The sequence below is a fragment of the Arvicanthis niloticus genome, chromosome 26 (assembly GCF_011762505.2).
Source record: "Arvicanthis niloticus isolate mArvNil1 chromosome 26, mArvNil1.pat.X, whole genome shotgun sequence".
NCBI lineage: Eukaryota > Metazoa > Chordata > Mammalia > Rodentia > Muridae > Arvicanthis > Arvicanthis niloticus.
The window spans coordinates 10,963,381-10,990,446 of NC_133434.1; the positions used below are offsets into that span (position 1 = coordinate 10,963,381).

At 47.9% G+C, this 27,066-nt stretch overlaps 1 protein-coding gene across 1 annotated transcript in view; it reads right to left on the minus strand.

Annotated features, from left to right (window-relative positions):
• Grik4 (glutamate ionotropic receptor kainate type subunit 4) overlaps positions 1-27,066 on the minus strand; it is a 430,298-nt gene that overhangs the window by 114,250 nt on the left and 288,982 nt on the right. The window contains 2 exon segments of the mRNA XM_076924803.1: positions 902-1,063; positions 26,361-26,414. Of these exon segments, the coding sequence (XP_076780918.1) occupies positions 902-1,063; positions 26,361-26,414 (216 nt within the window).

Consider the following 27,066-nt stretch of genomic DNA (forward strand, 5'->3'; position numbering starts at 1 on the left):
GATCCTCACCTGTTACCCCGCTCTCTCCTGGGCCTGTTTTCTCATTGTCAGAAAGGGATGGCCATCTTTGAACTGTTACTGGGACTCCGTGAAGAAGGAAGAAAGGCCAAGGCAGGGAGTATTATGGGATATGCTGCAGTGCTTAGGCAGGAGTAAACCTAGGTAAGAAAAGGTACCCTCATGTCAGCAAGAAAGCCAAAGGGACTAGAAGGAGACTGAAGGAGGAAGAGGACCTATGATGTCACATGGAGACTGACCCAAGTCTAAGACTCAGATTGTTTGCACTCCGGCAGAACCCTATCTGCCACCCAGATCTGTTCCAACATTCCTGGGGTCAGAAGACCCTACAGCTGGCTAGGAAGGTGACACAAGAGGAGCACCTGCTGTAGAAGCCACCCATGTGGCAGGAGAGCTTCATGACTTAAGAGTGAGACAGAATATGCTCTTACTCTACCTAGGGGAAGTGGGCTCTTCTCCCCATCCGGGTCTTGTACATAAAGCATGAATGACAAGTCTAGCAGCACTTAACAGGGTGCTCTGAAGAGCAGTTGCTTAGTCTGCTGTATCAGTGTGTAAATATCTCAGAGTGCACTTACACAAACTAAGATGACCAGGAAGTGGAATTGCTGCTGGCCATGTGGTCCTTGGTTGACCAAATCATTGTGACTAAGCTCATGACTGGGTTTGCCTGCCACCTTCTAAAAGGCCTTCTCTGACCTCTGCAGACCTTCTCTCTGCATCCGTGGACCACCAGAATTGTACTCCCAGATGTTGAGGGGCTCACACTTCCCTGCCATGGTACATCTTGGAGACCAATGACTTTGGATCTGCCTCATTGTATGGAGTGTGTGATTGACCACAGAGAGTGTTGGGGCCCAAGGGCACCTAAGAGGACACTTACCGCAGGGCCAGTGAAGGGCACGTGGTCACAATTCTCCTGCCAGGATTGGTTGAGGCTCTGGGAGAACTCTTGGAAGAAAGCATGGGATTGGTTGAAAATGGAAAATCCTAAGATGTTGACTCTATCATCCACAAGGCTGTCCATTTTCTGGAGGGAGAACTCCTGGGAAGACGGGGCAATTAGAAAGAGAGAACACAGTTAGGATGGAGGGAAAGAGAAAAGAACATGATGGAGCACACAGGGCTGTGAGCGCATGACACATGTGGCACCCCACTGGATGCTCAGTATACAGAATAGTTAAGAGTGGTCCTCTGGGATCTGCAGTGCTGGCTTCAGGGAGAAAAGAGAATTCAGTAGATTAACTCCTAAGCAGGGTAAGCACAAGACACACTGGGTGAAGAGAGGAACATGAACTATGTGTGGCTGAGGGAGGGAAGACTGTATCCTCATTTTGTTTTCACAGAGAATGTGGATAGACAAGGGTTATTCCCTAGAGAAATCATTGCAAAGACACTAAAGGGGGGAAAGGATGTGGCCATTCACTGGGCTGCCCATTGCACTTTGATGAAGGCATGAGGTCCTCATAGTATGGTTCCACCATCAAAACCACCCTAGAAGCCTTTCTCAAAATGGGACCACCTGAGTCTGAGTGTGCCTGGAGCTGAGTCCAGGGCTTGGGGTGGAATAATCACTAGGTCCGTACATCTCATGAACACTAAAGTTCCAGAAGCAATGAATGAATGAATACACAGGATATGTGAAGCCTGGGGTGGGGGGGTGGGGATAGAAGGGCCCGAGTGTGACGGAGCATCCCAGATTATGAAGCCAGAATTTTGATCTGGAAGTAAGGGGGACTGTTCACAAAGGAGTGTCAGAGCCAAGTTTGCTTTCTAAACATGTCAACCAGAAGCTGTGCAGGCAAGGTTGTATGGGTTCTTCATCACTGTAGTTTTATTCATTTCATAAATATGCGAGCATCTCTCACATGCTAGACGCTGTTCTAGGCAGAAGGGACACGCATAGGATATGTCCTTGCTACTCAAAAGCTTTACAGGAGCCAAAGAGACAGAAAGCAAGGAGCCAAGCGCATTATTATTTCAGACAGCCATAGGGGTGGGAGCAGGGGCTGCTGCAGTCAGAGAATTAAGACATCTAGAAGTTCAAAGGTCATCCAGTCATCCATGCAGTGATGGTGGGTGATGGTTGTCAACTTGACAGGATCTCCAGTCACCTAAGAAATAAATACCTGGGTGTATCTTCGGGGACTTATTTAAATTATATTACCCTCTGGCCATGCCTAGGAAGGCTGTCTTGATTAGGTTAATTGCTGTAGGATGATACACACTAGAAGTAGGTGGCTCTGGACTGCATAAGAAAGCGAAAGGTGGCTGACCATAAGCGTTCGGTGCTCTCAGCTTCCTCAAGCCTGTGCCTCCACTGCTTACGATCCACTTATGACGGACCGTTACCTTCAACCATGAGCCAAAATGAAACCATTCTCTTATAATTTGACTTGGTCTGTATTTTATCCCAACACTGTGCAAGGTGACTTAAGACACACGGTCTTCACCCCACCACCACATCAGCTTTACCCTGGACTTCCTTTGGGCCCGTACAACAAAAGCATGTGGCTTCCTCCGCTCACTGATCCATTCCTGCCAAACTACCTTCAGATGAGGTCAGGTCATCTCGGACTAAAGCTACACCCATCACATGCTAGTTCTGAATGCCTTAGGCAGAGTTCCCTAGCCCCTGGGCACACAGTTTTTACAGGCACTAGAAATGACCTATCAGTCACCCAGCATGATGGGACAGATGGTGAGTGCCTTAGGCTTACACCCTGGAGAGGAGGCCACACTGCTTTCCTTTAGGTGGTCTCCTTTTCTAATGACTCTGCTCTCCCAGCCCCTGGTACCCCGACTTGTATCTTGCCCCCACCTACAGCCACCACGAGGACCTCAGGCTACGGGCCTGAGCTCAATTGCCCAGACCCCAACCTTGTCAGCTTTAGTTTGCACACTGGAGTTACAGAGACGTCTTTAGAGCCACCAACCCCACAGAATGGACTTGGAAGAGGATGCAGTATGTTTTGGATTCTGCCACTTTCCCGTTAGGGGATCATAGGCGTGCCAGAGAATGCATCGCTTCATAAGCTGGCGTTATGTCCTGTCTCTCTAACAGGGCAGCTGCCCAGCCACAGTGGGCTAACAGCAGGCATGAGGGGGCAGATGGCTAATGAGAAGAAATGTATTTGGCAAGGATGAGGTGACCAAGGCACAGGGCCAGGCTGTTGTTGAGAAACCAAGGGGCTTTGCTGGCCATGGATGGTGAAGGCTAGGAATATTCTCTTGTGCTGGCCTTTTTTTTATCAATGTGGGCAGACAATCTGCCCTACATGTCCATCCACGTGGACAGCCTGAGAGATGAAGGCACTGATATCTCAAGTGTCCATGTTCACAATAGCACTAGAAAATACACAGTAGACAACAGCTTCCGGGTCAAATCCAGCTTCCTCACCATACAGGGTATGTGACCTTGAGCAAGGTCTTTAACTTTTCTGGCCTTTACAGCCACACTGTGAAGTAGGAGGGATGCTATTGGACATCTTCTATGAGAGCATGGCCCATCGAAACAGCTAAGCAGGGTTCACGTGGGCTCACAGAGACTGAAGTGGCAGGCACAGGGCCTGCATGGATCTGCACTGCGTCCTCTGTGTGTATGTTACGCCTATTGGCTTGGTGTTCCTGCAGGACTCCTAACATCAGGAATGGGTGTATCTCTGACTATTTACACTGTTCTTGGGACTATTCTCCTCATATTGGGTTGCCTTTTCCAGACTCAATATGAGTGCTTATTGCATCTCGTTTTGTCCTGTTTGGCTATCATCTCTTAGAGGCCTGTTCTTGTTTTGGAGAGGAAATGGAGAAGGGGTGTATGTAGGGGAGAGGGGAGGGATTGAGGGCAAGTGGGAGACATGGGGAGAGAGGAAACTGTGGTCAGGATGTATTGTAGAAGTGAAGAATGTATTGTCAATAAATTTAAAAAAAAAAAAAAAAACCCTCCTATGTTATTCCAAGAAACAATCAAGGTGCCAGAGAGATGGCCCTGTGGGTAAAAGGCACTTGCCACAACCCAAGAGCCAGAGTTTGGATCTCTGGACGCACATGGTAGCAGGAGAGAACTGACTCAAGCCAGGTTGTTCTCTGGCCCCTCTGTAGAAACCCTGTGTCATGCACATGGCATGGCGTATGCCCACCTCCCCACCTCTCCATCCCCACCGACGCCATTCAATAAAGAAAAAAAGAAAAAAAAAAAAAAGAAAGAAACAAGCCAGGTATAAAGCAAGGCCCAGCAGCAGCACCCGGCAAATGAGAAGGACTCAGAGGAGAGTAGTTACTGAGATATGCCCGTGGGATCTAAGCAGCACCTGATCCTCTCTTTTCTCGGTTCAACTTGGAACCCGGAGGGAGGAAGTACCTCCTCCTTCAGTACGTTCTGGGCAGAGTAAGAATGAAAGGGTTAATTGCAGACACTCTGAGAAAGTCCCCCCAGAAGCCAGCCAGTCTGTCTTCCTGTCTTTCAATTCCTACCTTCTTATCCCCTGACTGCTTTCTATTTCCTAGTTTCAAAGGCCTCTTAAGATAAAACGATTTCAGGGGCTTTCTTGGTGACTCGTTCTATATATGACGGCTCGTGGGAGAGCTCGCAGAAGGACAAGAAAGAGGTGGCAGGCCCTTTTACTGCAATTTCCCAGACACGTCAGGATTCTACTCTGCTGGCATCTGGACTGTTGGAGTGTGTGTGTGTGTGTGTGTGTGTGGTGTGTGTGTGTGTGTGCGTGTGCGCGTGCCATGTGTGTGAACTTGGAATCTCCCACTGCTTCTGAAGCAAACTTTCTGAGAGAGTTCAGGAAACCAGTGACAGCTACCCCTTTTCATACAATGAAAACCTTCTAAAAGAGTATTTTCCAAAGTCTCTTCCGGCAGACATTAGCTTCCCAGGAGAAGTGGACAGAAATTTCACTAAAACAAGGTTGCATGCTCAGATAACATTAAAAACAGTCACTTATTCTTTCTGCCTCTTTAAGTTTCACAGCACAGCCCTGCACACAAAGGCTGAAAGAAGTCCCCCAGTGGAGCTGGCTTAATTTTGTTTAATCTCAAATTTTTCAAACACATTGACTACTATGGAATATATATTATCCACCCCCTTCAAATGTGTGTCTCACAATCCCATTCTCCAGAACACAATTTGGGTCCTGCTACCTTAAACACATTCAGAGAAACATTATAAACCCCAAAGCAAGTGGAAGGGATGCCAGGCCAAGACAGTTATATCATAAAATTAACAAAATTCAGGTTTGAAGAGAGGAAGTTTTGTCTGATTTTTGTTCCCAGTCTCCAGCTTTAACTGTGAATGCACACATGGTCCATTCCGGTTTCTGTATCCTTCCTGTCTCCCTTACCCTCTGCCCAGCCCGACTGACCCTTTCAAAAAATGACAGACAGCCTAGGGGTCATTCATGGGAGAGTATCCAGATAGAACTAGGGTATTTGAATCTCCCAGTAAGGGCAAAGGGCCAATGGTCAGACCAGGCCAGGGAATGGAGACCAAGATGCAATATTCCACGACATAGCTGTGCGGTAGTCCTTTGCACAATGTGGACCTTCTCTAAAGAGATGTATGTCCCCACAGAGTAAGAGCAAACAACTCTCACTGTGAACCTCACTCACTGCACCTCGGACTGTCTGCTTCCTAGAATCTGATTGGCTAATGTTGGTGAAAGGACCATGGATTGAAGCCATCTCAATACTCTGAGGTCCTCACTGTAGCTATTTCTATCACCAACCACGGTGGTCTTGTACCCATGGAAGGGATAAGAATACGAGCACAGGCTGTACCAGCCCGCCTGCACACAACCTCTCTCTCTCTCTCTCTCTCTCTCTCTCTCTCTCTCTCTCTCTCTCTGTATGCTTGGTTATGTTATGTTATATTATGTTATGTTTTATGTTATGTTATGTAAAATCCAAAAACTAGAGTTGAAGGTGAGGTGAGACCTAGGGACTGTTTCAATGGCATCGAAGACTGCCCCATGGGCGAGGGCTGTATGGAACGGTCACCATAGTTGGCAGAGCTCAGTCCAGCTTCCTATTTCTCTAAAACAGGTGACATTTTCCAGGTTCTGGTTTACACATAGGCATCCATTTATGGATTGACGCCATGAACCTCCCTGGTCTGTTCATCCATGTAGACTAGGAAGTAAGGGCAGGCTGCGGGTAGGGCACTGAGTGGGAGTCGGGGCCAAGGGAAGGAAAGATGATCAAGGGAGAAGAGAGGGGCGGGGAAACTGAAGTTACCACTGTTCTGTCCTCCTCCTCCTCCTCCTCCTCTCCTCTTCCTCCTCCTCCTCTTCCTCCTCCTCTCCTCTTCCTCCTCTTCCTCCTCCTCCTCCTCTTCATTGTCTTCCTCCTCCTCCCCCTCCTCCTCCTCTTCCTCCTCTTCCCCCTCCTCCCCCTCCTCCTCCTCTTCCTCCTCTTCCCCCTCCTCTTCCTCCTCCTCCTCTTCATCCTCTTCCCCCTCCTCTTCCTCCTCCTCTTCCTCCTCCTCCTCTTCTTCTTCCTCCTCCTCCTCTTCCTCTTCCAAGCCATTCTAGGCTACTTTTCAAATGAGAAAAGATTTGCTGGCCACATGTCTCACCCCATCCAGAGTCCAAATATCAAGAAACCCAACTTGAGTGCCAGGGGTTCAGGACAAGGAGTGGAAAACAGATCTGTGCTTATGAGCAGCTCCTGTCCAGATCAAGGGGGAGGGGAAGGTGTCCTCTCTGAGACCCTTGTGCCTGCGCTAACCAGTGTAGTCCATTAGTCAACCCAGGGACAGGCCAAGTTTTGGCGGTTGCAACTGCGAGTGTGAGAGCTCTTAATGGTGTTCAAGTTCTGGACTTTTTCAACCCCGAATAACATGAACAACGTTAATGACTATAGTACTAACTGCTACAACCTACTGGCCAGACAGAACAAAGCATATTTCACCCACGATCTCTATTTCTCCTTAGAGCAAGCCTGTGGCATGGCAGTTAATCTTGATTATTTCATGGCACCAGAATGGAGACCCTGAGCATCAAAGTGGCTCTCCCAGGGCCACAGGCCTAGGAAAAGAGAGTTGTGAGTTCAAACCTCTGTTGACCTCCAATCCGGGGCTCTGTGTTGGTGTATAATGTTCTCATCATAGAGAAGTACTGTGATTTCATTGGGACCATGCCATGAAATAACCAAGGAAACCAAGTCAAAGCTAATCTCGGAACACACAGGTGCCAACTGCACACCAAATGGTTTGGGGGGGGGGGGCTATGAGTCATTGGCTGAGTTTCTTTGTGAGGGGGAGTTTTCTTACTAGGAAGCCTGGGACTTTGTCTTAGCTCCAGAATGCCACCTGGATGACAATGGCTCTCGGGGATTTGGGAAAGCTCTGGTTGTTCTTCGTCTGTGCAGCACAAGGATCCCACTGAATTAAGAGCCATGCTAGATATCCAGAAGGGGAGGAAGAATTAGGAGCAGATGGGAGGAAATCAGAGACGCGTGTGACAAGGACGGTACGGAGCAAGATGTGTCCGGCTCATCTTCATAAGCTCGGCCAGCTTCTAAAGGAAGTTGGTCAGGAGCTACTGCTAGCCTTAGGAGAGCCTCTTATGGGGTGGGGGGCTCTGCTTTGGAGTCATTTATCACATGCGTCCATGTGTCACTGACAGGCAGCAAGGAAGATGGTGTGACTTCATGAAGCCTACAGTGTCTGCCAACTGCAAAGGTGGCCTCTCAGCTTTTGCATAAGGTAGCAGGCTCCTGTTGACCGTTGAACCTTGCTGGCTCTTTTTCATTTTATTGAGATGGGGTCCCCATCTAGTTCTAGAATTCACTAGGTAGACCAGGCTGACCTTGGATTTACAGAGATTAACCTGCTTTTGTCTCCTGCACCACCATCACACTTGGCTTAATTTATTTTCACATTTAGTGTGTGTGTGTGTGTGTGTGTGTGGTGTGGTGACACACACGTGTCACGGTATGCATATGAGGTTAGAGAACAGCTGGCAGGAGTCAGTTCACTCCTGCCACCATGTGAGTTCCAGGGATCAAGCTCATGGCAGCTTGATGGCAAGTGTCTTCACTTATGGGCTGACCCAGCTCATCAGCATGTACATCTCTCTTTATGCCAGGGCCACAGGCAACCTATAAAGTGAATTGTCTCACTAGAACCGCTGGAATCCTTCCCAGTTTAGCCACCTGGACCCAGCCGGGTTGTGACTGTCCTTGCGGTTCCTTCATTCCAGAACACGTCAAGTTTCTCAACGGTTATCGGTCGGTCGTATGGAACTTGGCTCCCTTCTCAGCAGAACTTTCTGCTGCTCTCACAAATGTCAGCCTTTGGTTCTCACTGCTCCACATTCAGCCTCAGCTCCTAACCAGCCTAGGAGAGGAGGTCCCAGCCTTACATCACCTCAACTACAGGAATTTCCTAAACAACAAACTACTCTTGAGCATGCCCGTACCTGCACCCACTGGTGTGGCTCTACATGGCTGACAAGGTACTTTCCTGAGTCACTTTGGGCTCCTCCCACCACACTAACACAGGGGGGAAGAGTTCCCCACATCCCTATTTAGAGAAGGAAGAAGCCATATGCCCAGAGGTGTTTTCCTCAAAAGACAGAAACGGGAGGAAATCCTCCTGCATGCAAGGTCGGATCCTATTTCATTCCTACTGTACACTCAGCACTAGGCAAGGCCATGCAGTCACACACACGTCTCCTCCCTGAGGTAGTTAATGACTGACAACTTAAAACGCTGTCACCCCGGGAGTCTGAGAACACCAAAGACTCCAATTTCCTAACCTGTCATTACGATGCGGGGAGGATGGGAGGAATCCTGAGATGGCGTCACCCCTCGACTTGAACTCAGTATCCTCCCATCCCACTTGGCTCCTCTCCCTTGCTGCCCTATCTGTGGATGTCACCATTACCCACCAGTCTTTCAAGCTAGAATGTGGACTTCACCCTCTACTTCCTTCATTCTCCTACCAGCCACATGTCCCCTCTGCAGGCCTGTGTGCGTTCATTGCCTTCTACCTGAGACCGTTGTCCCACCCCTTGGCTCTGTTCTCTGCCCTCCATCCCTACCGACCATCTCCTCGCTTCTGGTCCTCACCATCTCGTGCCTACCTTTCCTCTGGTCTTGTAATTCTCCAACATCCTTTGCCTTGCTATTGCTGGAGGGATGTTTGTGGAATATACATTTTTATAGTGAACGTTCACCACCACATGTTGCACACAAGACACAATTAGACACAGAGTCTTTGCACAATTCACGCCCGCCTTTTCCCACAGTCCTCACCTTGGCCTCCATCATACGAAGTTTGGGACAGGGCCACTCGAGTGTGCCATCACGGTACCTCTATTGTCTTATTAGAGTATTTATATCATGCAAGTCTGTAAAAAGCTACCACTCCCCAGGCTGGGTAGCTACTGAAAAAATGCATTTATACTACGTCCACTTGATGTATCACACATGAAAGAAGTCAGTGCTGGTGGCTGACTAGATTTCAGAAGGGAACACCTGCCATCTCACATGGGCAATCATGGCCTTGCTACTTCCCCACACTCTTCTTTATGGCTATATTTATTAGCTTCTTTTTAGGACCGGACACAAGGAAGAAGCCAGGCCCCTGACCCCTCTCTCCCGAATCCTACCTTAACCTTTCTTAGCGAGGCCCTACAGCTAGCAGAAGTTTGGAGTCTCTTGGGTACTTTAGCATCCTCTCTCCCCTTTCCCTCCTTCTTTCCCTCCCTCCAGAGGCCGCCTAGCCTAACTGTGGTACCTGCCAGTCTATTTATCTGCATCAAAGTCTGTGCTCTCTGCAGGCTGGAAGATTGCTTTTTGTATAATAGGTCTTTGAAGACAGTGGCAGCTGGGAGGCTAATTCATACCTGTCAGTAAGTCCTATTTAATGGAAGATTTGGCCCCAAACCTTCCAGCTCCCAGCTCTCCTGGATTCTTCTCCCTGCATGTTTCCTATTCATTTACTCACATGACCTGAGCATGCATATCTATTCTTCCCAGGAACCTTGTCCCTTTTCGGCTTTGCTTTCCTGGTGTGACCTGGCAAACAGGACTCCACAGGCAGAGTACATTCGGTCTGGCTCGTTGCTCTGTCCCCAGCTCCGTACCCCATGCCTGTGCTCAACAGGTGTTCAGGGTACACTCATTAAATGAATTAATGTTCTCCTGGAAACACGCCCGCCCTCGGGAGTGTAACTGCCTTTTACAAAGATGGTCATCATTTACTCCCATGAAAGGGAAGACAGAGGCCAGGTGGGAAGCCCTCCTTCCTCCTCTGCAGCAGCTGTGACCGTCTTGGTTTTGTGTTAAGAATACTGTTCTGTCTTCAGGTGCTACATAAGTAGTTGTTAACTATGTTGTTAGCTGTAGAGCTTAAACTTCCGTGTGTGAAACTGACATGAAAAATGGCGGTCACTTTGTGCTCCCACCTATGGGCTAAGGAGAGTTTCTGCTTTCGTGAAGGCTTGCTTCATATATCAGTTTCTGCATCTGAGGTCCTCTGCACTCAGGACTGTTAGTGAGACCTCTCACCTTCATATCAGCAGGCCAGTACCTCCTTCCCCAGTGCATTCAGGTATATAGGTACACAGACACATGCCTAAGGCACTTACTTCCCTTCTCACTGTGAGTGAAGTTGTCTGGAAGATGAGTGACACTGTCAGTCAGTGACCTCTGCTTCTTTACTTACTCTGCTTGCCCCACCCCTGCAGTGGGTTCCACAAGAGGTGGGCAACTTGCTGAGTGTAATGTGTTCCAGGCCACTAGATTCTCCGACATGTTTCAACAGCAGCCAGAAGCATACACAGCGGATGGTCCAGAGGTGGGGGAAGGATGGGAAGCAAGGCAGGAGGAATCCGAAGGGCAAGTTTGTAAGGGGCTGCAGGAGTGGTAGTCAGGGCTTTGGGCTTTATTCTGTGGTAATGTGGGGAGCTCCCAGAGGATCTTTAGGAGTGATAAGATCAGGAATGGTTTTGGAAGATTTTAACTTTCCGTCCAAGATAAAAGCCAGGCTTTGGGATTTACAAGAGGTGTCACAAGGTGAAGTTCCTGACAGGATGACAGGTGCCCTGTTCCGCCCTGGGCTGTGCATGCAAACTGCCAGCACCTCAGAGCCAGCATGCAGGAGGCCTCCAGTGGTGATGAATTGAGCTGTGGGTGCCTTTGACACTGAGTGGAGGATAGAAAACCTGGATTGCTTAATAATAACAGTGCCTGCTACTCCTAATAGTGCTCGTAATACAATAGCACTTAGAATGTAATAATAATAATAATATGATTTGCCATGGTGTGTTTTCATCTCATTCTTGCTCAACCCAAACAGACATTAATCCCAAACACTTCTCTCAGCAGGACCTGAATTCCTCAGGGCAGAAAGCACCCTTGGTAGCTACAGAAATCTCAGAAGGCCTCAGATTCTCCCTTTACTCTGCTCTCAGTCTTTCCTCAAGAACCCCATTTACATAACATCCTCTGAGGTCCAGAGCCAGGTGCCACCTGCCACATGCAGTCAGGGAATGGACTGATTTCCTGCCACAGTTGTCTCTAGTAACTCTTCCTGGCTCCCTGGCTATCCTTTACCTTGTCTAGCCTTCCCTGGTGGTAATGGGAAAAGTACATGGAATCAGCTAATTTACACAGTTACTGCTCACTGTATGTTGAGTCTAAGTGCACAAGAGTGTTGCACACGCGCGCGCGCGCGCGCGCGCGCGCGCACACACACACACAGCATTCCTACACCTGGGACTACTGTGAACTCTACTTCTGTAACTAGTCTATACCACATGGTAAACTTTATCCAACTTACCCCCAAGTGCTTTAAAAGCAGTTGGATGCAAGACAGCAAGTCAAAGAGACCTAGTTGGTAAGGAGTGGGGGACCAGGGTAGAGTCTCCTACTGGTGAGATGGAGCAGGCCCTGGACAAAGGCTGGAGACCTGCTCCAGATGTTCAGTGCTCAGTCAGGCCAAGCATCAGAAGGAAACGGAGACGTCAGCCCTCCAGCCTCAAGAAAGTGATTTTACCAGTGGTAGGCATGAGTTGGGAAGAGAGTTCTGGGCTGCAGGTGACAACACAACCCATGAATACCTTGATCATAGAAGCCTGAGCAGAGCCCCACTGTACTAAGCCAAACTGATGACCTACACGGGCAGCTAATGTGATAATCTGTTGTATCATGATAGGAAACTGATACTGAGTGCCAACACCATAAACACAGAGTGAAGGCCAAGAGGCTGGATAGGGGAGAAAGCAGCAAATTCTCTCATACACCATGTGACCGGAAGACAGACAGGATTCAGCCTTCTCTGAGACTCACTGCCCTGCTTTATAGAACCACATCTCTCCCTTGCAAGGTCACTGTTGATATTTAAAAATCTTAAATATAAGGCCTGGGGAGATAGCTCTGTCAGTAAAGTGCTTGCCATGCCAGCATGAAGACCTGAGTTCGATCCCTGGGACCTACCCAAAAACCCCGGACAAGGTGACGTGCTGTCATAATCATGTTGCTGGGAAAGGGGAGGTAGGGGGATCCCTGGAGTTTGATGGCCAGCCAGCAGAACTTACTTGGTGAGCTCCAGGCCAGGGAGATCATCTCAGAAAACAGGGTGGATGATGCCTGCGGAACACCTCAAAGGATGACCTCCGGTGTCTGAGCTCATGCATATGTTCACCCCTTGACAAACACAGATCAAGTGCTTGGGGTGACATCAGGCACCCCACTACACCCAGAGCCAGAGACAACTATGGATACCGCTCCAGCTTTGTGAAAATGGGTAGATTTTTATTAATACATCTTCTTGAAGGTAGACATCTTTGAAATTGCTAGCTCAACGGACAGGAGAGGTGGTGAAGGGACTCTCCCTGGATTAGTAGGACTTCTGAATGTTTAAGAACTCTGTGACAGGAGTCAGCATCTTCTCTCTCTCTTTCTTCCCAAGCCCTATCAGACAGATGGCCTGGACAGTCGAGGGGACAGTTCCATTATGCTTCCAGAGACTAAGCCAGAGACATCCCCAGAGCCTGCTTCTTAACTTTAATTTGATTCATTTCCTACGAACAGGCTGGTGCACCCAGTAACAAGCTCACTTGGGCTTGGGAGAAACTCAGAAGTGTGTGCCAGAGTTGAAAGCAAAGATAGGCATGAGTTCCAAGTTTTATTAAATAGATGAAACACACGTGCCTCTAACTCGGATGCGGGAGCCCCAAGGGGGCTGATCTTTACTCTCACCCTGTTTGTCCAGCATCAACAAAGGTGTTTGCCTGATAACTGGTTCCTCTGAACCACCACAGAGCTTCTATGCCTCCACCCCGAGCCACAGCACCTTACAGAAGGCTTTTCCAGTTGCTACCCTAGGCACACCTTGTCTGATCTCACACATCCCTGCCCCACCTGGATAGAGACCTCCTGACTCCTGCAGACACACCTGCCTTGCCTCAGTAACCAGATGGTACTGCGATGGTCAGTGCAGTGCCTCTGTGAAGCCACAGGGTAGACTCTTCCTTCCACACCAGCTCTGAGAAGGAGGATGAAGGCATGACTGGCTCATATCCATTCTCGATGATTCTGTAGACCTGGGGCTCATGCCGCTGTTTCTTTGGGGATAATTTGCCTCATGCCTTATCCTCCCTTCACTGGGATATTCATGGATCTCCCCCCACCCCCAACTCTCACCATGAGGGGAAAACACATGGAGAGACCAAGTAGAGTATCTCAAACACGGAAGTTTTTAGCAGCTTGGGACAACTGGCTATCTACACTCATGGAGGGGTAGGTACCACCTATGAGGTTTTCATCTCTCTCTTCCTGGAAAGACCTGTGAGTAGCCACAGGGAAACAGTTCCTTCATTCAAATGCCCCCTCCCCATAGCATGTGGCATCATAGGTAGTTATGCCCAGTGACCTCTGCTGCTGCCAAAGGTTTGTACAGCCCTCTGGCAGTCAGTGCTGCTCCTACTTCATGTCTCAGGGTTGGCAGGTCCCATGGTCAGAGCCAAGGGCAGAATCCTGGGGCAGAGTTCTCCTTTCAGACATTTCTGAGCAGCTGGAAGTCTGCCTTGACGGAAGCAGGGCTGCACGGGTTCGAGACCAGTCAAACCCCATCCCACCCCCTGCTCGTGCCCTGAGGCAGCTCATGAGTTTGATCTCTGTTTAGGACAGTCATATTCATTCTTCTGGATGAGGAGAATTGTTTCACTGTTGTCTGTGATTGTGACTATCTGTCTGGGACATCCCTTGGTGATAAACTACCATCAGGTGAAAGGTGCTGGTTTAGGTCCACTGGGGGACCCAAGCTTTTTCTGGTTCCCTGCCTTACACAGGACGGGCTACCCTTGTGAAAGAGTATGAATCCTCAAAGAAATCTAAAGGACAAAAACCCAAAACCACAAAACATTAGCTAATGCCCCTGGAACCTCCTTCTGGCTCTCCTACCGTTGCCCTTTACAAATGCACCCACACTTTCCAGCAGTGATTCAGAGCACACTTCCAAGGAGGGTCCTCGATGAACAGCATGCCGGGAGACTGCTAGGCTGTGTGGGCCCAGCAGACATCTGTCACCGCAGCACCTGCCACCTCTCAGGCTTGCATTCAGGGGGCTGGGGGTGGGACTGGGGGTGGGGGAGACGTTCACAGCTCAGACAGACTCATGGGGAGCTTTCACTTCATTATTCTACCCTGGGCTGATATAAATCCGCATTTATTCACCAAAGCATACTGGAATATGCAGAATGGCTCTCCTAAAGGGCTCGATAAAGCTGAAATATGTGTGGACTCTTAATAATTTTACAATAAACTACACTTTAGAATCAATTGCTCTGGCACCCAGAAAGTTGTCCGACTGATGGATTGTAGTTCTGGCTGGCTGGTTGGTGTGTGTGTGTGTGTGTGTGTGTGTGTGTGTGTTACTCTTTCAATGAAAGTGTGAACAATCTGGAATAAAGTCAGACTTAGTAGGAACTGTAGTTCTATCTAGGTGAGCCCAATTTTGACATTTTTTCTTTCTGACGAGAGCTCTGGATTTGAGAAAGGCCAGAAGCAGCCATTAGGAAAATGAGGTGTCCAGGTGGAAATAGTCAGTGAGGAAGAAGGGGTTGGGGACAGGGAGGAGGCAAGATTTCACTGGCCATCATCTGAGGATTAGAAGCCTCCTCATGTGCCTCAGGAAGCATCATCATCCTGCTTTGCCAAAGGGTCTGTGATGATTAATCTTGATTGTCAGCTTGATGGGATTAGAACCATGTAGGAGACCAGCCCTGGGGCATACCTGTGAGGGTATTTTGGGGTGGGGGGAACTTGAATTGAGGTGAGAAAATCCACCCTGAATGGGGACAGCACATTCCCCTGCACCCAGTTCCGGGCTGAATGAAAAAAAAAATGGGAAACAGAGTGGAGCACCAGTGTTTGAGTTCATCTCTCTCTGCTTCCTGATTATAAGTGCGAGGTGACCAGCCCTTCATGCTCCCCCCCCCCGTCTCCACCCACCATGCCTTCCTGTCATGGTGGACTCTATCTTGTCAGACTTCACCCAACTAAAGCCTCTCTTCCTTCCTTAAGTTACTCTTGTCAGGCATTTTGTCATAGCAACGAGAAAAGTAACGGATACGGAGCCCTGTAGGTAAAGTTGCTGCCACATGAACATCAAACATAAAAGCCATAGAGTAAAAGTCACACTCCCTCCGATCTGAGGCCCTGCCTGCTTCTAGGAAACAAAACACTGTTTCCACTGCTGTTGTCATGCATCTTCTGGGGCCAGCATGGGGGAAAGGACTTCTCTAAAAGTGATCTTTCAGATCTGAAGGACGGGATTCATTCTGAAGACCCTTGGGCTCTCACTTTGCAAGTCAGGTGCCAGGTGTAAGCCTCAAGAAGCCACCTGACCTCAGATCACCAGGGCATAGTGTGGCCATCGGCGCCTCTTGATGACAGGGAAGCCCTCTGGTGCAATCAGTGATGGCTAGCCTTGAATTTCCTTCTGCCACAACCATTCTCAGCAGTAACCTGACCTCAGGTTTTGACATCTCTTACCCTCTGCCCAGTTCCAAACTCTGTCTGTTGGATCCCGAATAAACCCGCCTTGCCGGGTCCTCATACCCTTCAATCCAAATCTATCCAGGCTGGAATGAGAGGAGGGGCATGGGAGACTCAGCAGTTACCCGTGACTATGTGGGCTACATATGTGCAGGGGCATCCTAGGGAATAGGGAAATGATTCCAAGGCTGGACAGCAGCCAATCAACCCCCTGGGCTCCTTTCAGCTGGAGAGCTTTTGTGAGATGAACTGAATTCATTTTGGATGGAAGGAGATGAGCTATCCCCCCCCCCCCCAGCCAGAACCCCCTGCCCAGATCTCTTAGAATGTGAAGAAATAACCCATTCACCCACCCGATAACCATTAGTTGAGCATCTATTAAGTTCCTGTCAGCCACTGGGGTTACAGAGATGGATAAGACAGACTTGGTCTGAACTTTATGAAGCTTAGAGTCTGGGCAGGGCTAACTGTGAGAGAGGCTGGTGAGATGGCTCGATGGGTAAGAGTACTTACTGTGTGTGGACCTGCGTTTCAATATGCGTGCATGCATTAGCTGAATATGACCACTATGCCTGAACCTCTGTGTTTAGATGTTGAGATAGGTAGATCCTGGGAGCTGGCTGGCCAGCCAGCCTAGCTGAAATGGAAGTTCCAAGTACAGGGATGGAGACCGAGAACAACAGACCTAGAGATCTGATGTCTTTCTTTGGCATGCATCTGTGAACGTGAGTGTGTGCATACATACATACATACGTGTGTGTGTGTGTGTGTGCGAGCATGCGAGCATGTCACGGACACAACTGTGAAAATGACAACACACTCAACCTGGTGATGTGTCAGGATGACTTCAGTGGAAGAATGACATTTAAGTAACATCTGGGAGATGGGCGGGGCTGGCTCACCTTAGATAGGAGCAGAAGATTGGGATAAAGGCATTCATTCACCCTTTCTCCAGAAATTAATTGCCTTTTTCTCTGTGTGTCTGCCCTGGTTCCCCTTCCTGTAATAATTTTAGCAATTTCAATTACTTATGGCTAATCTTGCCGATAAGCCTTTGGAAATAAATACAAACTCAAGTCTGCTTGGCAGTAAAAGGAACGGAGGAGAGGAAGGCCAGCTGCACATACCTTTTCTGCTGAAATAGTGAGCGCCGAGGATGTGGAAGGGTGATTACTGCAGTGCTTGCTGGGACCTGGCTATAATTGTGACAGAAAAGACCTAAACAGACACTGCTTTCTGAGGGCCACGTGGGGCCTCCATTCAGTGTGCTGTTCTCCTCGATTTCCAGAAAACAGTTCTATCCCCAGGACATCGAGAATTGGATTGCTCCCAACCAACGCACAGAGAAACAAGTCCAAGGCTTAGAAAGACCCTCAGAGATCTCCTCGTGCAAAACCACAATAAACAGACAGTGAACTAAGCTCAGCAAGAACGAATGGCTTGTGTAGACAATGGGATGACTAAGCGGGGCGGTTCAGAGCTAACTGCCTGGCTTTATGGTCTGGCTCCTCCGCTAAAAGCAAGAGACCAAGGCATTATTGGCCTCGACTCTCGTAAATGGGAACGAAATAGCTGTTTCTGCTGGAGTTGATGTGAGGTTTACATGAGAGAATAACCACGGCGTAGTGTTTACAGGGCCCTGCACAGAGAAGTCCCTCAATAAACGGCAAGTACAGCCATCGCTGTCACCCAGCATAGTGGCAGGATTAGCCATTGGTGTCCCAGTGGCTTCACTGCCAGTCTGGTGCCTCGACGCCTCCTGCTGCCATAACTACTCCTTCTTAGCTTCTCTCTAGATTCCCACAGGGAACAAGTCTGGGGAGCTGCTGCTTTTATCTGCACTCCACAGCGGAAGCATCACCGGAATGGTGGTGATGACAAAGATGCAGGCTGTCTGTGAGGCTAGAGCATGCCCTGGCTCCTGGGGCATTTTCCAGCTTTTCATTGGCATCCCCTGAGACTTTTGACTTTACCCCTAAATCTCTACAATTCTCCCCACCAAGGTGGCAGCTCCCTCCTATGGCGCATCGCCTGCCTGGGCTCTCTGACAGTAGATTAGGGTGATCTTATCTTTCCTATTAGGAAGTGATTGCAGCTCTTGCTGGGTTCATTAGTAGTTGGAGAAGCCCTCCAGATTTATTAGCTCAAACCCAGCTTCCTCCTTCACCTATTCTTTTCAAACCCATCAGCCCTAATACCAGAGAGGGCTGTGCCCAGAGCCTTAATTCTTCACGTCCTGTATCCAACCTGCATGTGCCTTGTGAAACAAAGTTTCCTCTAACTGCAGCCAGGCAGGCTGGAGGACAGAGACTCCATTCCATTCCACTCAGCAGCCAAATGAAGTATATTCATAACTGGCCTGTGTGCACCCCATTCGGGCAGGCACACTCTAAGCCCCCAGCAATCTTGGTTACCGGGGAGTCAACAGGTGCTAATACCCACTGTTAGGATCAGTTCTCTTCTCTATAGACAAGCTAGGCTTCTGGTTGTCAATTGCTCTTGCAGCATACACAAAGAGAAGTGCGGCAGCAATTAGTAATTCAATAATGTGGCAGAGATTCCTTGCCGATGACCAAACGTATTTCCCCTTCTGTCTAGGCACACAACTAAACTACATTTCCCAGACACCTTTGCAGGGATGTACAGCCTTGTAATGAGATCTAGCCAGAGGAATTGTAAGACACGATCTACAGTGCTGCAAGGCTTGACTCATCTGTGTTCGAGCCTCCATGGTTTTCCCCACCCCTGGGCTTTAGGAGATATATTTATAAGCTAGAAGATGCCCGGGACCCTAAGTGACCTTATTTGAGGCTATTTCTATCAGGGCTATCCTTGCTGAACTTCTGGTAAGAAATATACAGTCTGCCTTCTGTATCTGTGGGTTCCACACCATGGATTCATCCAACAGATGACTGAAAAGAGTCAGGGAGCATATGAGGTCTGTACTGAGTAAGTAAAGATACCTTCCTTCTCACTGTTCCCTAAATGGTTCTCATAATAATAACACCTAGCGTTTACACTACAGTAAGTGATCATCTAGAGACCGTAAGTATGGGGGAGAGAATGCCACACCATTTAAAGGAGGGACTGGAACATCCGCATCTTTTTTTTTTTTTAATTCACAACAGGTCCTAGAACCCATCCCTCGCCTTAGTAAGAGACTACATGTTTGCTTCTGCACAGTGAAGCTGTAAGACTTATGGGTTGATTAGCTGTAGCAGTTAGCTCTGCTTAGCAACTACAATGCCACCAATAGCTATTTTCAAATTCCTACTAAGAACCTTTAGAGATAGGCACTGCCACTATTCACACCTTGCTAATAGGAAAACCAAAGTCCCAAGAGCCCCAGGTCCACGCAAGTCACCGAACACCTCAGAAGCAGTGCTTCTCACCTGTCCTGAACGTCCAACGTCAAACATCCATCAGGGCTGGGCTCTTAAACACCAACTTCTTTCTCTTATTACAAAGCTTCTTCATTAGAAGGGCCCTCAACTACACCCGTGGGGTCTTGACTCTCCCAGTCTGCAAACTCTAATGAGAGAAAAGAAGTTTATCTGCGCATTTCACACCCACCAGAGTAGCTCTTACTAAAACATGAAAACTAAGAGGCATTGGCAAGATTGTAACGAAACTTCATCCCTTATTCATTGCTGTTGGGAATGAAGCATGCTGCGGTCATTCTAGAGAACAGTTTGGTGATTTTCCAATAAATTAAAAGTCCAGTGAGTTCCCTCATCAGGAGGCATGAAAGCAGACTGTGAAAGAGATATTTGCATATCCATGTTCTTGGGACTATTAGCCACAACACCAAACAACCCAAGAGCTCACTGACGTGCTGAGGGATATGCAGAACGTGGTATACATGCACTGTGTTATATTATTCAGCCTGAAGAAGGATGAGACTTAAAGACATAATCTACATAAAACAAGCCAGACACAAAAGGATAAATACTGTATGACTTCATTTCCATGAAGCACGCAGTCATTTTCAGTTAAAGGTGGAGAAGTGGGTTTGCAGCCAGGGCGTGTCTGGGGGGAGGAGGGGATCAGGGTGTCGGTGTAAGAGAGCAGAGTTTTGGTTTGGGAAGACGGAAAACACTGTAGAAATGGAGGGTGATGACGGTTGTCACCAGTGCAAATAGGCTAATGCCACTGAAAGACACTAAACTGGTAAACTTTATGGTGGGTATTTCTAGCATAATAGAAAGGATATTTTTGGTGTTAAAACAGAGGAAATGAAATTCTGATACATTGTACAAAATGGATATACCTAGAAAACATCACCCTGAGTGCACTAAGCCAGACACCATCCAAGTCAACTATATTTGGTCCCTGAATGAGGGACAAGAAGAGCTGTATTCACACAGAAGAAAGAACAGAGGTTGCCAGGGGCAGGGGAGGAGAAACGGGAGCTGTTGGGCTTGGTTGGGTTTTAGAAATGGTGGTGATGATTTATAAATGGGAAAGTGTCGACATCACTGAAATGGCAAATTCAACGTTATATATACTTACACACACACACACACACACACACACACACACACTCAAAAACAGATGATGAAGAAAGGAAACATATAAGAGAAAGTGGGAAGGTTGGTTGAGTGACTTCTGGACCAGGGCAGGAGCCGGCTCTCTGTGCCACGCCTGTGCTGCCTCATGGCTTTGCACAGTGATTCTGCTTTGTTCTGCTTTGTCCCTCTCTCGGCCCGTGCTCTCCCTCTTTAGCCTGACACTTACCTATTCTGCCAGTCCTCACTTCCTCCTATGACCCTCTATAACCCTAACCTCTGGCCATGTTCTCCTCTCTATGATGTCTCCTGTTTTGTGATTTGAACCCCATGAGCCAATCCCATCATCCCACAGAGCTCCCACATCATTCGGGTGCTGGTCCCATCTCCTGATCAAAGACTTGCTCTGCTGGAACTGATTTGTGCCTCATTAGAATCATAAATGGGGACAAGAAGTTGCTTCGCTGATTGATTAAACCGCCAATATGAGTACCCCTAGATCCATCTGGAAATAAAGAAGAGAAATAAAGTCCTCTTGCTGTGCACTGTGACTGCACACTTTTATTCTGGACAGAGCAGGGGCATTGACCCAAACACAGGTCTATCTCCTGCCACTGAAGTGTCTCTCAGCACCTTACACCTTCCTGTCCCTCTGCCACGCCACTGAGTTAGGCTTCCTCTGGACTCAGAAGCCTGGCTTTTAAACCATAGACTCTGCTGGGCTCTGCCGGACCCAAGAGCAGGCTCATTTTTTTCCCTGACTCAGCAACACTTCTTACATCAATCTCCCATGTCACTCAAAGTTTAAGGTTGCCACGCACACTTTCCCCAATGTCCAAGCCCTGACTGAGAAAGAAACTGTGCTTTGTGCAGCATGAATAGGGTTCAGTGGATTGATGGCTTAATGTTTAATTTATGATTGGCCATTCTGTTCCAACTCTTGCTATAGGTAATCAACAGATCAAACCCAGACCTGTCAGTTTAATTCATTTATTGCAGATGCCCTACGTCAATCAGTGTTCTTAACACTTGGATGGGACTGAGGTGTGGGGACCTGGTCAATACTCAGTAATTACTGGCATGCACACAAACATCCTGCAATGGAAAGCAAACTCATGCATATAATAACTGATCATTCACTAGAAATAAAGAGAATGGTATTTTAGGAATCATTCTCTGGGGAGCAAAATATGTTTCCTGTTTCTGTGAACCCACAAGAAGCAAAGCCAAGACTCTAACATAATAACTCCCCTTTATGAAACTCTTAGTGTGAGCTGATTATTCTCCTGAGCTAGGTACAGGGCCAAAGCGGTCACCAGAGCTCAGATAGGTTAAGTAGTCCATACAGCCTCAGACTAGAAGGTTAAAGGCCTGTCTATCAAATGCCCAGGTCTGTGTCTTTTCCAGTTCTCCATCCTGGTTTTCAAGAGACAGACTTGAGGACTCACATCACTGTTGCAGAAGCCAGAAAGAGGGGACATGATGGGATTTCCTGAGGGCCTGAGAGAGGGGGTGAGGGCGATGGGAAGCTGGGTGTATTGTGTGGTGGACGGAGCTACAGGGTGTGTAGACCCACCACCACCACAAAGCCCCTCTGTTCTGTTTCCAAACTTTGAAAGCTCCAGGCAGCAAGACTGGTCCTAAAACAAGCTCTACCCCCTACTGGATCCTGTTCCTGCTGGAAAAACATTCCAGAACATTCTCCCACTGATTGATTTCTGCAGCATTCCTGCTTCTGTTTCTTGACTGTCTCCCAAGCAGCATCACTCAGATGGTGAGACTGCTGAGATCTCTGCTTTCCACTTGAAATCCCACAGGCGAGCATGAGTCCTGCTGATTCCAGGTGCAAAGAACTCAGGCTGAGACACAGCACAGAGCTATTCTCACCCAGTGCCCACTAACAAGGAAGAAAGCATCCTCCTGCTATGAAAAACGATAATGTTCCTTAGGGACTCAGGAGGCTTTGACACATACCATTCAGCAATGTCCATGGCCAGGTTTTATTATCTCGAAAGTGAGAAAACGGGGGACTGAGAGTCAATGTGGCTCTCCTAAAGTCACCCAGAGAAGACAAGGTAGTATGAAGACTTGGTTCCTGGGCCTCCTGACTTGAGAGTACATTTTTCCCACTGGAGAACACTGTCACCCTCCAAGAAGAGAGAAGGGTGATATACAGTATTGCCTGTGGCAGATCGGAGGCTGTTCTCCTAGAAACCCAAGCCAGCACCTCCAACTATTTCTGAGTACTGTAGGGAACTACTCTCTCCCATTTGCTTAGTGGCTTGGTGACATGGAGATGCTGGCTCCATCCTTAGCTGCTGCTTGTCTGATGCAAGGCTGACAGTGCAGGCAACCTCGCCTCTCTCCACCTGCCTTTCTTCCCTCCTCTCTCTGTCCCCACCATAGTCCCAGAACAAAGCAGAACTGTACTTTAATCTCTGTCCTCTCCTGCCAACTTGCCCAGGCTGCCCCAGATGCCCCCCTCACCTTAAGCAGACCCATTTGCATTGCTGTGGGAATAGCCTAATCCTCCTCTCCCTTTTTACATGTTAATTCTTGGATTCACAGCTGCAGCAGTAGATAGAAGAAGAAAAAAAGGCAAACAAAGGAGTTTGTTCTATTTTACATTTTGAGGGAAGAGGGGGACTTCTAGGGTTCTGGTGACATTCTATTTCTGGATGTACAGGCTGCTTACACAGGTGTGCTCACTTGGAGACAGCGCTCTGCTCTGTGCATAATATAATATGTGCGGTGTTCTGTGTGCACTCCAGACTTGAATAAATTATCCATGGGCTAGGCATGGTGGCAGACACCTGTGACTCCAGTACTCAGGAGGCTGAGGCAGAAGGATTACCATAAGTTCTGAGGCCAGCCTGTGCTACAAAAGTTTGATGAGCTGGCCATGTACTGCCATGTACGTTCAAGCCATGGGGAATGACTGCCTTGCACAGGTGGAGGGAGACTTCATACTACAAGGAAGGGATTGGTTCATTGTTTCACACAGTCTTTCATTCTGGGAGCTTGAGCCAACTGATGGGTCAGGATTAGCAAGTCCAAGGCAGCGCCAAGAAGGAGCTGTCCGTGGTGCCGAAGGTCAATCCAGACCTGTTTCTCTATACAAAGCATCTCTTAAATACTGCAGGACCATGAAAGAGACCTGCTCTAGTTTCCAGGAGGAAGACTACACAGCCTTCTAAGTCATCTTATGCACACTGTCAGCAAGGTCTTTACTAATAAGCAATCTTTCTCTTTGTAAGGCCGAAGCATCCAAGCTGTGAGGCTGAATTCTGTTTCTTAGCAAGGGTCTTACAACTCACTGGTTATTTTCAAAGAAGGATGTCAACAGACAGTGAATAAAAATAGCTCATCTCATAATCCTGGGAATGCATGGGCTTAAAGACCCTTGCTGTTTTCCAGATATGCCACAAACTATCTTATGTCCAACTACCTAAGGGTATCCTCAGGTATAGTTCCTTATCCTGGAGTAGCCTTCCTTTCCTTGGATGTACAGAAAAACCCTAGCTTTATTTCTAGAACTTTCTTCAATGAAGCTGCTCCTTATTGCCCTAGAGTGAACACGTCATCCCTGCCCAAAGGGTTAGTGCAGTTCATAACATATCTAGAAATAAAATTCTCTATTTTTTACTTTCTGAGGTACTTTGGGTTTTTACCAGGCAGGCCATGCTTCCTGCCATGATGATAATGGATTGAAGCTCTGAAACTGAAAGCCAGCCCCAATGAAATGTTTGCCTTTGTAAGAGTTGCCTTGGTCATGGCATCTCTTCTTAGCAATGGGAATCCTAACTAAGACACCCAGTATACAAGAAATACTCGGGAGCACATCTGAGAGCACATCTGGATGAAGGGGCTATCTTGCGTCATGATTTGGATGTAAGGCATCCCTCACAGGCTATTGTGTTTGAATGCTTGGTTTCCAGCCAGTACTGTTTGGGGAAGTGTGCAGTCCTGGAAGGTGGGGCGTCTAGCTGGAGGAAGTGACTCGCTGAGGGCTGGGCCTTATGGACTACAGCCTGGTCCCGGTTTCAGCACGATCCCACTCAGCTTACAGAGTGGAAAAACGGGGCATGTTGCAAACTCCAAGCTTCCAGCCTGACTCCCAGACATGCCTTCACCAACATAATGGACTGTTCCCTCAAACCATGAGCCAAAACAAGCCCTTTCTCCCTTAGGTTGCTTCTTGTCAGGTTTTTTGGTCACAGCAGTGAGAGAGGTAATGACTACTCCCAGTCACGTGATTCATAAAATAAAATAAATTCTCTGAATGCTGATCTATAATGGCATACAGAAGAAAAACAAAACCAGCCTGTGAGAAACTGGGCAAACTGAGGGACAACTAGACCATGAAGCCTAAGCAGCAGAAAAGATGCAAAAGCCCAGGTGGGTCCCCGGGGTAGTCCACCATGTGAGCATGCCACCTCAGAGTCACCCACAGTATCACTTTCCTCAGACTCTGAAATGAGAGAGGTGGGTCACGGTGGCTGCTAAGGTTCAGCAGTGGTAGGGAGGGGTGTGGTAGGTGGAACTCTAGAGCAATGGCCTAAAGGAAAGCCCTGTGGGCCCCAAGATTGGCCAACAAATACATATATGTAGCCATCTCTGTGACTTTCTAGCTATCTTGTCATGATTCCTAAATTAAAGTTACACATTTTAAAAGGCCATGTTTTTTTTTTTTATCATATGTCTTTGTATGTTAGTGTGGTCAGGTACATACAGATGCCTGCAGAGCCTAAAGGGGCCTCAAGTCCCTTAAAGCTGGAGTTTTGAGCCACCCACGTGGGTGCGGGGAACCAAACTTGGATCCTTACAGTACCAACGTGTGCTCTTAACCACTGAGCCACAGTTCCACTGAGGTGATTTATTTTAATGCTTGTTTTCTTAGTTTCTGACTACTGTTGAGTTGACTATATACATTGATGTATACTATATACATACATATTTGCATATATATATATATATATATATATATATAATCACAATAATTTTCACATTTGTCTGTTTGTTTTGAAACAGAGTTTCCCTGTGTATCTCTGTCTGTTCTGGCACTCACTCTGTAGACCAGGTTGGCCTTGAACTCAGAGATCTACATGCCTCTGGCTCCGCAGTGCTGGGATTAAAGGTGTGTGCCACCACCAGCCAACATTTTCACAGTTCTTAACGCTTTACAATTTCAAAATGCTTCCACATGTATTAAGTCCTATAGTTTAACAACAGCCCAGTGGTGTAGCTGTTTGTGTCCATATGTGATGGATAAGCACACAGCTCAATGCTTTGTTAAAGGGCACGTGGCTGCTATTTTGGCAAAGCTAGTACTTAAGCCTAATTCAATAAAGTTCTGGTTTTCTCATCCATAAAATACGGGGTCTAGCTAGGATGACCTGCAGAGACACATTCGGTTACAACACCATCAGACACGCATACTTCTTATGCCCTAGTTTTCCTCCTTCTGGGTTTATCATTATGATTGGAGGGGTTGTGGGGGGATGATACGCTACTGCACGCTGGAAACTGTACTCAGCTGCCCTGAGGAATCATTGCTATAAAACCAGTGACAGCTGGAGGAGGTGACATCAGAGCCTCCAAATCGCCATTCCCCCAGGGCTTCAGGGTCGGCGTGAGCATTCCACAGGCTTCTGGACCCTGTATCTTCATGATGCTTAGACACTATGTTGGCTTCTGCTCTTTTCGCCTCCCTTTCCCCACAAACCATCTTCCAGGTATCATTCCCATCAGCATCCGCTAGCCCTGGCCACTGACAACAGTAACAGTATGCTAAGGAGGAGGGCTGTGGAAATGTCTTACCAGATTGGTGAAGATGTACGTGTAATAGGCTGACACCATCCCCAGTTCAGCTGCCTGCAATGCAAAGAGAAGGAGATCAGAGAAGAGAGGCCACTAGAAGCACGGGAGCAGTGGGGGCACCGCCTCTACCATTTATCTGGCCCACTAAACCTCAGCACAAAGAGAGAGGAACAGCTCGACTGGTCCCCGAGTGGTCCTGGAGGCTAAAGGATGCAAGACAGAAACTTAAGCCTCTAGAGGATGTTCTAACCCCCATCCCAGAAGCCATGCACATATCTGGTGTTCTTATATATAACACACTCCCACAAATAAGACTGAGTATTACCAGAAGACAGAGTGGCTTTGAGGGAAACAAAATAAATAAGGAAACATACTAATATAATCTTCATGGATCCTAACAGCAACACTGGCTAAGGTTTACCCACCATTAGGTCTGCGCTAGGTACTCTAAAGCCTTCCGATGGGTTAACCAAAGTGGGCAAGTTCTGTAACCAAACCATACTCCCCCACCAAGGACCACAAGTTTAATGGAAGTGTACACACAGCACTCTTAGGGACTGTGACAAGGAACACAGAGCAAGCCCAAATGAACCCTGCGACTGTCAGAATGTACAGGAGACCTGCGCAGGCTGTATCTGCAGATGAAGTGAGTCATTTGCAAACCCGAGTCTTTCATTCCTGCTAAGGAACGAGCTGCCCGTGACAT